This window comes from Polistes dominula, unplaced genomic scaffold (assembly GCF_049000335.1).
Source record: "Polistes dominula isolate Pdom_NZ unplaced genomic scaffold, Pdom_raw_medaka contig_20, whole genome shotgun sequence".
NCBI classification, from domain to species: Eukaryota; Metazoa; Arthropoda; class Insecta; order Hymenoptera; family Vespidae; genus Polistes; species Polistes dominula.
This window is the reverse complement of record NW_028301147.1, coordinates 7,752,149-7,765,666: the sequence shown is the minus strand read 5'-3', so window position 1 is coordinate 7,765,666 and position 13,518 is coordinate 7,752,149. Positions and strand designations below refer to the sequence as shown.

Below are 13,518 nucleotides of genomic sequence, written 5' to 3'. Positions count from 1 at the left end.
TTTGGTAATTAGCATTGTAACTCGATAAAGATAATCCATCTGAGTGAGTTTTTAGTCAGCATTCCTTGACAGTCGGCACAGTATATAATGGAAATAACTCTGTTGAATGTTAGTTAATGGAAAGTGGTGTCAGCAAGATGAATACCCAGGTAATCGTAAGTTATATTTTTATATTGTTCTTTGATTCTGTAATAGCATAGTTGAAGAAAATTATTTTCTTTTTTGAATACAGGTAACATTTTGTTTATTCGTTCTCGTTTTTGGGGTATCATGCGAATCTACGTCTTTTGAACAATCTAGTTCGATACCCTTGACGTTTGTTTATGCTATATATCCGTTTTATAATTCTGAAACGCTCCTTCAAGTTTGGAAAAATGACGAATCCGCTGAAGTTTACGCGAATGTAGTCACAGTGAATCCTGATGAACAGGAATATACTATTTTGAATGCCGGTAGTACGATCTCACGCAACGAAACTACGAATCCTAACGTGAACAGGAATTCCCAAGTTTTAAAAAACGATGCTGAAAATGTGAACGCCGATCGTTTGTCACAGACTAGACAGCAACTTCGTAATTACGTGAGTTCTTTGTAATTTATGTATATGTAAGTATAATACGATTAATTAAATTAAATTAATACATTTTAAAATGTCTAATTGGTAGAATTTTACGTTATATACATGTATATATATTTTTTCAAATTATACATTATTCACATACTTATTCAATATCTATATTGTTACAGAAAACTTGGCGCAGGAGTACAAATTTTCAAAATGAATAACAGATCTGTAAGATATTTGATGGAGGATGGATTGGGATTTACGAAATAATTATGCTGGTATATGTATTTTGAATATGTATTAAGTGCTTTGTAGTGAAAGTTATTAAACGCAAATGATATTAAAGATAAAATGTGTATTTAGTTTTCTTTTATTTTATAAATCTTACCATATATATTATAAATTTAAATTGAATTTTTCATCAAATTAGTTTCATAAGTTAATTTTCGATGCAATTAGTTGTTACTTATATACTTTTTATTGCTACTTATATACTTATATACTTTTTATAAAATAAAGAGAATGTGCTAGATCGAATAAATTTGTGATAAGACTGATGCATCATGCTAAGTATAGATATGTTACGCTTGATAAACTATTAGCGTAAACGTAAAGCTGTTACGTCAAAGTCATTGGATTACGTATAAAGTATAGAGTACGTAGATACCAAAATATCCTGTTGATCTGAATGAATGGGCGTATCATTCAGTAAGATTATTTTTCAAAGCCACAAAAAAATTATAATTGTAGAAAGTAAAATGAAGGGAAACGAAAATAAACAGTTTAAACAACACAATATAATGAAGATAGAATGAAGCTAAAAATATAATTTTAACATAATCCGATTCGTCGGTTTTCCATTTATTTACATTTAAACATCAAGAGAGAATACGTATAATTTAATTTAATTTATTTCAAAATGATTTATCTTTTTGTTTAGTTTTTGGAGTAGGTAGAGCTGGTTCGTACATTGTTATCCTTCTCACAACTTTTGTTCGGCTGAATAAAAGCGCCACGCAATCGAGATTCGTTTTGTTAGAGTTCCACTCGCTTCGTTCGGATCAAGAACGAAAAGGGTGAACGCCCTTTATCATTTTGTTTCTCTATCTCCTTCTATTTCTCTCGATCTCTTTTCCCCTCTCTCTTTTTGGGGGTTGCGTTAGTCGTTGCACGGAAACTTGCGCGCCACGTAGCCGGGGAGGGTGGAAAAAGGGTTTGCGCAAGCATTCTGTAATTACGGCGATTCGCTGCAATTAAAGCTCGGTTAGCCTTAGCCACGGCACGTGGATCGCGTGGAGAAATCCATCTGCCTTCGCGATTTTCACCATTTCGAGTTATTCTTTATTTTGTAATGTAAAAAAGGGAACATTTTTCAAGTCTAACGATAATTTACGATAAAACGAATTTCTAACATTTCATAACAGATATCTTGTATAATTTACTTATACAAAACAATTATATATTTGTAATAGCTAGGAAATGTTTTGTAATTTTTCTTTTTTCTTATGATCACAATGCTTGTATTATTGAAGATATTATTTTGAGATTTTGATAAACGTACGTGAGAATGCACATAAAGGAATATATGAATATGTGACATTATAGTGAATTACATAGTCTATAAAAAAGTATTTATCATTTCATATTATTTTATAATAATTTCACGTAATATAAATGTCATATTTGAAATTGATATTAAAATATACAATACTTTTTATGAGGGAAGATATATATAGAGCTATATAATTCGTAGCAAGGATACAAGGATGTAATGAAAAAAATGAACTGAATAAATCCCACATACATCATTATTATATGCATCGCATTTTACATAATTTCACATAGTAAGTATAGAAAGAGCATGGGATCAATGAAAAAAAACTTCTTCGGATCGATTTTATGTTAGGATGAAACTCTTGGCTTGGAGCTATTCATAGCTTATTGGAGGAGGAAAATGGTGGATGGTTAAGGGCGTCACATTGGAATTATATTACCTTTGGCATTAATGACGTTCGGTTCAAACGATCGAGATAAAATTTTGCTAAGTTTCCTGTTATTTGTTTCGGATGATTTTGTAATATATCAAAGAGAATAAGACGTCAGTTTGTATTCTTAAGTTTCTGTTTCTATCTATATCTTTCTGTAACAATCTCTTTAACTATCTCTATTTGTATCTTCGTTATTCAGGTTAATGCAATTTCGGAGTAGGAAGTTTGGCTACTTGCCGTCGTATCCGACGAACATCAACCCATCCGGCTCTATTCGACCTTTAATACACGCTAGTTGCCAACTACTATGTGCGTAAACGTGCTCAGGAAGATTTCCACTGTCATCTCGAGCTTTGCTAATTAGTAGTCTGTTTCGTTCCTATAGCCCTTTCTCTCCCTTAATATCACGGAGAATACGTTCGCGGTGTTAACTCGTTTTCTGCCGGAAATACGCCTCCCTTAGCCACGATAAAGTATGGTCACTTTAGTATGTTTATTAAAGCAAATAAGGACAATGCTATCGGACGTTAAACGTGAGAAGCGAGAAACAGAGGATTTAAGAGAGTGTGTTTGTGTGTGTGTGAGAGAGAGAGAGAGAATGAGAAGGGTGTAAAAATATCTATTGTCCTTTAATCGACGTCTTTTTTATGCTTCAACTTTTTTAGAAATTTTCTCTGCACGCTTTTATATTCGATTACGTTGCGTTGGTAGCGATAGTAGCTTGTCAACTGATGATGATAGCAGTTGTTTTTTTTTTATCATGATTTATAATAAGAAGTAGACGTGCTTATTTATTATATAATTAATTATCCACGAGTATTAATTATTACGTCTAAAGATATGCAACATTTTTGATTACAAAGTAATCATAAAATAATTGTGGATAGATGGTGTTTGAATGAAGTTTTCAAACATTATTATTAACAGAGAAATAAAGAGTTAGTTTTTTAATAATTATAACAAAAAAAATAAATACAGTTAATAATATTAGGAATTATTTTAACTCCACAAAAACATTCTCATTCAGTTTATTCAAATTTTCGAAACCGTAAAATAATCATCGAGTTGATTTAGAATGAGCACACAATTGTTGAATGGCGCGAATATTTGCATGCGAATTGATTTAGTTTACATCGACTAACTATTTTTTCTTTCGCATATTTTTTTGCCTTTTCGAAACGAGTACTGCTTTGGAAAAAAACGAAAATAATTCGAATCGGATGGCGTTTCAACGATTAATGTATTTTTAGCTCTTGAAAGCGGAGAATTTTGTTCGTTCCGGCAAATAAAAAAGTACATATATAGAAGGATGTAGGAACTTCTATCCGATTTCAATTTTTCGGCAATATTCATTCTGCGAGGGGATTACTCACGTACAAATCGTAACGTGATTCCGAATCTTTTTCTCGTCTGTGAAACATAGCTCGAAATCCATTTCGAGATCATGAACAAAAAAACGTTTTGGAAAAAGTCGTTTCATACGAAATCGATCATTTTACAGATTTTCAAATTAATTTCGATACGTTTAACACAAAAGTTGAATTGTATTAGAAAATGTTATCGTACTTAGAACACAGTCTATATATGGAATATTTCAAAATAATTATTCTTTATTTTCGTATGTAATAGAGGATGTGCGATTAAAGTTCTTTTTCGTAATAAAATAATGTCGCGAAACGTTTCCTTTATTGAGATTATAAGATATGAGAAAAACTAGGACTTGAAATAATCTCAACTTGAAAAGTAATTCTTTTATTCTATTTTAATAACTATTAATTAGTGCAATATTACATAGAAATGTTATTAAAACAATGATAAAAATTGAGTCTAATAAATAATGAAGCTTTGATGGTTGATACACAAAATATAGTCTCGTACGATTGAACGACGTATTATCTGAAATTTTTAAAAGCAACGATAATTCTAGCAACTAATTTTTTTTTCTATATCAATACGAATATCATTAACGATCGGTATAATGTTATTTCCCATTTTATTATCCAAAAAAGTGCTTAATTACATGTCTTTTGTTATATCTGAAAAATAGGAACAATTATTTAGAGATAGCTCGTATAAGCATTCTTTGTTAAGATTATCATTTTATCGATCGATTAATTTAATCAAGATAGAAATGTAGTGCAATAATAATCTTAGATTAATTAGCAAGATTAAAAATGTTCCATCGATCAATGACTGAAGGATCGTATATGATGAGAGGTCAACACAGATATCTGTCGTCTACCAGATGACATCGTAGGAGGAATGTCAAAGCGACCAGTTGCGTGACGTTTCCCACCCGCAGGATCCGCCTTGTAATAACTTTGGCCAAGCCACGCCGAAGGCATGTCCTTCCAACTTATACGTATACATAGACATCTTATATGTAGACGTTTACGTACACGTATTTACCATCGTGTATACTGCTATCTACTTATCTATTCGCTTCATTTACATGTACGTGTATCCGTAAACCCTTCTCTTTGTCGTTTAAACGAGATGTATGAGTTCACGTATAATTCATCGTTTTTAATATTGAAACCATTTTCATAAATTGTATCAGCTTAAAGTGACGAACAAAAAATATATGCTTTATGTATCATTTTATAGATTCTTCTATGGTTCCCAAATAATTGGTAAATTCGTATTGAAATAATTTAATTATTTTAATAATAATATTATCTGAAAGATTAATATTGAAAAAGATTATTATTTTGTTGTTAATAGAAAAATAATATTAGTCTAATTTTGACAAACGAAAAATGTATATACGATGTTACGTATAACGTGTTTCATGGTTTTGTTTTGTTTTCAGATAATAAATTTATGTGAAAATATATTGAAATTATTAGAAGATTTTGTTGTTAAATGAAATAAAAAAAAATCAATTTTATTATAAAATAGAATTTTTAGTAGTATCTTATGATACTTAACGAGTATCGTTGATATATATCATAGAATAGAGACCCGATACTTTTTGGAAGATTTAACGTCGTGACACGAAGATCGTAAGGAAAATGTGGTCAAAGATGTAACGGAATTACGTTTGAAAAGCATTTTCAGCACGCCTCGTCGTTTCCGTTCTCAGATTCTGTTCTCGCTTTCTATCCTACGGAGAAATGATAGATGGTCAGGAACTATGTCGCAAAGCGAGCGAGCTTCGTCTTTTTGTCGAAATAATCTCGCGGTAGAATTTTAGTGGAACGCGATAACGTCTCCGAAACGACCCTAGGATGTTCTAAAACGATTAATATATTACCAGCTCGTGGACGATATCTTCTTGGTCATTCTGCCATTATTAACGCATTTTGCTGTTAATTTTCTCATTTCGAGAGAATCACCGGTGCAAGAAAATCTAAATTATATAACTTCCCATAACGTTTATACTTATACACATAGATAAATATCTGAAACGTCATCTGCAATGTTAATCCATATTTTTACGTTGAACTTAAAAATCAACAGATTATTATAATTATTTCATTATTTATACCATTTTTGAGAATGTTTTTTTGACTTCAAATTGTGTCAAAGTATTTCACATTATTAAAATAAGTCTTAATTTTGATTATCATTCTAAAATATATCAACATTCGCGGTATTATTTAATTCGTTGATTTTGAATTTTCCGTAAAAATGATTTGGAAAGTATTTTTCGGCCTATAAATATATTTGACATTTTACAATAAAATAATCTACTCCTATTATGACATTTTTTTGTATTGTTTTTGTTGTTTTGTATACATTTTTCATCTATTCTAATATTATACCAGTCGTTTTAATTTATTTGATAAATTTAATAATTCACGCGACGTTAATTTGTTTTAGAAAAATTATTACTTTCTCCTTGAGCGAATTTACAATCATCGAATTTAAAATTGACAATACCCAAAGATTCTTTCATCGACGTGTAATCCTTCAGAATACCATTTAGTAAGTTTTCAAATTCATGTGAATTATCAACCGAAACGGTATATTTACTCACATTCTTTAACGTCCCTACCAATTTACTTTCCAATTTCGAGTCTAGAGTTTTAAGTTTCACATAAGAATTCTGTAAATCGCCAATTTTCGTTCTAAGATCAAAGTTCGTTTTTCTGAGGAGTGTAAGTTCGTCTTTCAAAGCGATTTTTTCAATTTTTAAGTTATCCACTTCTTGTTTAGCTTCGTCCAATCGTATTCCGAGCGTTTGCTTCTCGTTCCTGAGCTTTATCAATTCGACTTTAAGAGCTTTTAATTCATCGAAAGCTCGGCGAAGCTCACTAACGGTTTTCTCTTTATCGGTGATCGCAGCGTGCATGCTATCTCGCAAAATATCTATTTCAGTTTTCAAAGCGCCGTTAACAATCCTCATTTTCGAGAGAATATTAGTCAATGTATCAAACTTCTCTCTTAATTCCAGATCAGAGTTCAGAGTTTCGTTATTAGTTTCGTTTGACAATACAATTTGTCGACAATTTTGCTCGATTCGCGGAGACCACGTTTCGTTTTTTTGACTTTTCATATAAACGTTTCGAAATTCCGTAATTTCTAACTGATCCGACCGTTTGTCTTTTCCTAAATGGTCTTTGATTCGTGCCAATTCGAGTTTGATTTCCATATTTTCAGTTTTTAAATTGGTCAATTGAAATTTTAAACTTTCGTTAGCAAGTTTTAATTTTTTCGTATCGTTTTTATTCTTTAATTTGCCCTTGATCTTGATTTTATCACTAGATTTTTCACATTCCATCGCTTTTCTGTTCTCCGTCTCTTCGTTTTCGTACAATCTAATATCGTTTTCATCGTTAAATTCCAAGTTTTGTAATCGTTTGAGGAACTCGTTTGAACGAGCCTTCAATTCATCGTTCTCCGAACGCAAAGCTTCGTTGCTAACTAGTAGATTTCTCGCACGATTATCAAGTATTCTGTATTCGTTTTTCACTTTATTGTAATTTCCTTGCAATTCTTCGATTGTTCTCTTAAGCTCGGAATTGTTCGATTTCGTTTCGTCAAATTCGATTTTTAATTTATTCAATTCGACGGAAAGATATTCTCGTTCCGTTCTCGTTTTATTCAGGCAATCCTTCAATGAGAAGTTTTCCTCATTGAGTTCCTTCGTACGCGTCATCAGGTGATTCTTTTCCGTCGAGATAACGCGTAGTAGAGCTTCCGTTTCGTTATTCTTCATAGTCAAACCACTTAAATCGTCGCTGAGCGTTAAATTTTTTGTTCGAAGATCTCTTAGCTTCTCGTTGATTCTTTCAAGCACACTTGCAAACTCGTTCGAGCGTTTTTTCCAATTGTTCGCTTCCTCCTCCAACGACGATTGAATTATTTGGAATTTTGCCACTTGCTCCAAAAGCGAGTTATTTTTCTTATTCAACTCGTCCATCGTTGTTTTAACTGTCTTTCCTACGGCTTCTAACTCCAAGATCTCAGCCTTAAGTTTATTATTTTCTTTATCGTAACAATCAACTTTACTTTCTAGCGTTGCCTGTTTAGACAACAACAGTTCGTATTCTTCGCGAGTCTTTTCCACTATACTCGATCGTTTTCTCAATATTTCGTTTTCAGAAGTTAAACGTACGACGTCAAGCTCAAATCTTTTATTTTCAATATTTGTAAGATCGAGCTTCTTTTTCAAATCATTTATTGTATTTTTCACTTCATTCAATTCACTTTGTAATTGTCTTTCTCTTTCCGTCAATGTTCTCATTGACTTCTTCGATTCTTCGTTCAATTGTTTCGAGGTTGTTTCCAAACTTTTTTCTAGTTTTAATTTCGTAGTACGAATCTTAGATAATTCTTCGTTTTTTTCCATCAACAGTTTATTCATTTTTTCCGTTTCCGTGTACAAGTTCTTTTTATCGTTTCGTAGAGTCTGTAGGTAAGTTGATATAATGAACAATTTATACGATATGTAATATATATTATACGTATATATAGATTTAATGAAGAATTGTTACCTGTAACTGTGTTGTCAAGCTATTCAATTCGGCTTTCATTCGTTGAATTTCTTCCGATCGATTTCTAGAATCCTTTTCGAATTTGTCGATTTCCTTGCTAAGCTTCATGTTTTTCTCTCTCGTTTCGTCCAATTCCTTTTTACTGCATTCGAGTTTCTTCTCTAATACACTCATCCCTCTCATTTTATTCGATAATTCGACTTTTGACTTGACCAACAATTCTTCCAATTCTTCGATTCTTCCGAACAATTTCGTCTGGTTACCAGAATAAACGACACTTTCTAAATCTCTCGATTGATAATACAATTCGTTGATGAGTTTTCTCAATTCTTCGAGAGTCATCGAACGAGACGTTCGTGAGTTATCTTCATTTAGATTCTTATCTAATTCGTTGATCTTTTCTTTGTATCTTTTCAGCGTCTCATTCAACGCTGTTACTTTCTTCAAGTACTCGAGACAGCTTGTACCACTGAGTTTACAGTTAGCTACAGGCTCAATTTTTAAGCTACTAAGTTCGATATTCGTTTGTTCGATTATTTTCTCCAAAATTTCAACCCTTTCAACGTAACCTTTCTTTGTTTTCTCATTCTCATCGTCTTTATATTTCTCTGCCAGAGTTAAAGAATTTTCCAGTTCCTCGTGCAACTGTTTCAAAATTAATCGAACTTCGACGATCTTCGTTAAATAACGGAAACGATTAGGATTGCCAGTAGTTATAAGTGCACGTCGATCGTTTCTTAGTTTGTTCCTCAATTCATTAATCGTCATATCGATCTTTTTAATAGCTTTGACGTAATTCTCAAAATCGAAAGTATCATTATAAGAACTATCGTCAAGATTTTTCTTCATGAAACATACGTTTTTTTTCAATCCTCGCAGAATAGTTTTAAATTCAATTATTCTTTTACGATAATTTTCAGGATCTCCAGTCTGTATTCGTAACATTGCTTTGATTTTGTCGATCTCGTAACGCAGTTGTGCGTTCTCGCAATTCGATTTGTAGAGGTCTTCATTAGCATTAACCAATTCCTCCGAAAGATTTGGCACAGTTGTAGCCATTCTTTCTACGATATGTTTAATAATAATTTCCATCGTACGATCGCCGTTAACAAATTCTTTTAATTTCGATTTTAATTGACCTATCGTCTGAATTTGACCGTTACTATACCATCGTTTTTCTTCGGCTTCTTTAACTCGTCTTTTCAATCGTTGAATTTCATTATTAAAGCGTTTTTTCTCGCATGCAAATTTCTCTCTCATTTTAACGATATTATCACGCAATTTGTTGGCAGTACCTCGCATTATGTCGTCCTCAGCTTCGGCTAATACGTTTCTTAAATTATTTATTTTCATTTCGAAACTATCGTCATTTTTGGTGGTTGCTCTTCTCAGTTGCTTCGACATTTTTATGAATTTTTCTTTACTTTACTTTTCTATGGTTTTCTTCATAAATCTCGCGTGATCATCTTTAATTATAATTATTATTATTATTATTATTATTATTATTATTATTATTATTATTATTATTAATATTAATATTTCAAAATTAAAGCTCCAATGTGCTTTAATCTTTTATTTTTTATTTTTCACAATAAATTCTCGTTTACTTGACTTTAATGACTTTTCAAAAAAAAAAGTGTACTAATACTATCGTATATCATGAATTGATTTTCCTTATCTGAATTAAAATCGATAGGGTTAAGTGGTAGTTAAGTAGTTAAAGTTAATTACTTTTTAGGTTCTCTTCCTTCCCAGGTTAGACACTTGTAAGATTAACTTTTTGGGAGATTAGAGAAGTGTACGATCTCGATTATATTAAAGATACTTCTCATTTCTTTGACGTTGACATTAATTTCTAACTGTTAGAATGTTATAAATAAAATCAATATCCTAGAATAACACACCATTCTCATTTACTAAAGAAAATTTATATACCTTTCTTTTTTTATCTAAGAACCGGTGATTTTGATAAAAATATCTGAAGTTACGTTCAGAATATGTTAAAACAATATTCGATTCATCGATTTTATTACATCTTGTTGTTTAACTATAGTCAATGATAATCAATCGATTATATTATTATATATTTAAAGGGTCATTCTTGTCAAAAATTGTGGAAAAATCGAGTCTTTCTTTTTTCGCATTTATCGATTAATTTTTATATATTATAGTTTTAGAGACAGAGCAACTTTTTTCAGAATTACAAAGTCGATTGCACTGAAATCTGTACATTTAATATTAAATAAATTAATTTGACATGTAACCATTAGTTTCTCTATAAACTAAACTGAAAGCGAGGAAGTATTAAATTTCGATATTTCAATGTTGGTAATTGAAACTTTTTAGTGGCATGATGTTGAAGACAGCTTCGTTTGTTTTTGTTTAGAAAAACTTGTTTTTTTTTGCTTTATAAAATTATTTTTCATTAGTATAGTATAAGTATAATAATAATAATAATAATAATAATAATAATAATAATAATAATAAGGCATAAAATATTCATAACTTTGACTCAACGTTTCCAAAGAGAAAAGTAATTGGGAAAAGTCTTATTTTCGTGTCACTTGATCAGAATGATTAGATGATACCATTAGTTCGTATAATATATATTATTAATGTTTACATGTTATTAAGTCAATGACATTTTCTCTCGGTGTTTGTAATTATCGATAAAATTTAATTGATAATGTATCTCTTTTCGATAAAATCTTCAATGTAGCCGGACATGGCTCAAAGTACTCTCGATGTTCTCTAAAGCAAAAGAACGAGGGTATCGTTTTCCAAGTTACTCGATATCGGATCGCGTTATAAGAGACGATAGTATAACGAGAAATTGCGAAAAGGAAGCGAGTTCAATGAAACGAAGAAAATTTAACGCGAAGTCACTGTGTCGCAAACGTCGATATAATTCTTTGCTTGGAGAAATGAGGAAAGTTACGTTCTCGAGAACTGTTAGTAGGATTTTTCAAGAGAGGGGGACGAAAAAGCACGGGGGGGGGTGCCTTAGATTCCAAAGCGAGAAACTTTTCAAGCTTTTTTAATCGCGCTTTTTCCGATATGGAATTTTTGTTCTTCAAGAATGAGACGTTTTATGATTCCTTGCACGATTTAATCTAAATAATTAACGAACGTATTTCATTATTTTTACGTACTTCCGATGACATTAAATTATAAATAACATAATCTATGTGACTCTGTTTTATCGTCACATTTACATCACAATGTAATGTTTCAGTTCTGTTCATATTGTTACAGAACACATATATAAAATAGTTATATTTTTTTTTGCTTTGGAATTTTAAGTCAAATTTATGTTAAGAAAGTAACTTCGAAATTATATAATGCGTTGTAACTGCATTGTTTTATACTGCATTTTGCATAATGCATCAATATTTTGATAGGAATATTTTTTTACAGACTTAAATTCCTTATAAGTATATATTTTCAGTGCATTAAATAAATATGTCTAATGGTTAGTAAACCACCGGTGGTACACGTGGCACGGAGCGTGTTAATTATAATTTATATTATTAATTTATGTTATATTTTATTATTTAATATTATTTATTAAGAGTATAAATATGTTTCCGCCGTTTTGAGAGAGATGGCATGGCACGAGGCTTACGTTAGAATTCGCAGATGATAACCGGATTGAAAATTAGGTTGCTCATTCAAGAGCAGCATAACCCTATCATATTATTAACTTCGTATTAGCATCATATATTTTTTTTTATCTAAAAATGTCTAAATTTGAGCCAAATAAGCGTCATTTGAGGGAACTTTTAATTTACTTCTTTAATTTAAAAAAATCTGCAGCTGAGGCACATCGATTGCTCGTAGAAGCATATAATGAGGCTGCCTTGAGTGAGAGAACATGTCGTGAGTGGTATCAAAAGTTCAAAAACGGTGATTTTGACGTAAAAGACAAAAATCGCAGTGGAAGGCCAAAAATTTACGAGGATGCAGAAGTGGAGGAATTATTGGAGGAAGATTCGTCTCGAACACGATTGATGAGATTGAGCTGAGCTCTGAAGGAAAAACGCCCTCAATACTACTCCAGACACGACAAAATTATTCTTCTACATGATAATGCTCGTTCGTATGTAGCGGTTCCGAAGAAAAACTATTTGAAAACACTTGATTGGGAAGTACTACCCCACCCGCTGTATTCACCAGACATTGCGCCGTCCGACTATCATCTGTTCCGGTCAATGGCACATGCTTTGTCGGAGCAGCGGTTCACATCATATGAAGATACCAAAAATTGGGTTGATTTGTGGATAGCCTCAAAAGATAAGGAGTTCTTTAGACATGGAATCCGAACGCTGCCTGAAAGATGGGAAAAAGTAGTTGCTAGTGATGGACAATACTTCGATTAAATTTAAACTACCGTTCTTTTACAATAAATATTATTTTTTTTGACAAAAAACGGCGGAAACTTATTTGTACTCCTAATATTAATTATAATTATTAATATTTATTAATTATAATTAATAATATTATTAATTATATATGTATTAGTAATATAATATAAATAAATACAAGAGTTCGCATGGCTCAGTGAGGCAACACACCATCCAGTAATGTCCATCCAGTAATTGTATGTTCCCGAGTTCAAATTATCCCGCCCCTTTAAAAAAAAAAAATAAATTAAAAAAAAAAGAAAAAAAGAAAAAAGAAATTAAAAAAAAAATTAAAAATAGAATTAAAAATTTTTTAAATTATATGTATGTCACTTTAACATCACATTTATGTTCATTATGTTACGTTACATTGTTACGTAAGTGAGTGTGAAATTGTGAGCACATGTGACCCGTATGTTATTTTACGGTTTACGTAACCTAAAGTTTTTGGTTCTGTAAATGTGATGTCTCGGTTACATTGGTGTGTTCACTGGGTATATAGTTTTAGATTTAATTGTATTTTCGATTGAATAATTTAGCGAGATGAGAGACAGTCGATAATTAACATTTCTCTTTTGAGATAGTTATTATCGTAAAAGTACAGTTTTTTAAGTGTAATA

The 13,518-nt window shown here is 31.2% G+C and overlaps 2 protein-coding genes across 3 annotated transcripts; one reads left to right on the top strand and one right to left on the bottom strand.

Moving 5' to 3' along the window:
* Window positions 1–13: 13 nt before the first annotated feature.
* On the top strand, window positions 14–917 carry LOC149030971 (uncharacterized). Of its 2 annotated transcripts, none has more exons than XM_089177196.1 (3): window positions 14–149; window positions 233–580; window positions 748–917. In XM_089177196.1, the coding sequence occupies exons 1-3, from the start codon at window positions 117–119 to the stop codon at window positions 784–786; spliced, it is 420 nt and encodes a 139-aa protein (XP_089033322.1). In that variant the 5' UTR covers window positions 14–116; the 3' UTR covers window positions 787–917. The 2 variants fall into 2 exon arrangements, with proteins under 2 accessions (XP_089033322.1, XP_089033321.1); XM_089177195.1 differs by having other exon boundaries at window positions 23–155.
* Window positions 918–6,215: 5,298 nt separating this feature from the next.
* LOC107074028 (uncharacterized) lies at window positions 6,216–10,415 on the bottom strand. Its single transcript, XM_089177298.1, has 2 exons — window positions 8,496–10,415; window positions 6,216–8,449 (listed from the first exon to the last, which is right to left on the bottom strand). Exons 1-2 carry the CDS (start codon window positions 9,897–9,899, stop codon window positions 6,365–6,367), a joined length of 3,489 nt encoding a protein of 1,162 aa, XP_089033424.1. The 5' UTR covers window positions 9,900–10,415; the 3' UTR covers window positions 6,216–6,364.
* Between the last annotated feature and the right edge of the window lie 3,103 nt (window positions 10,416–13,518).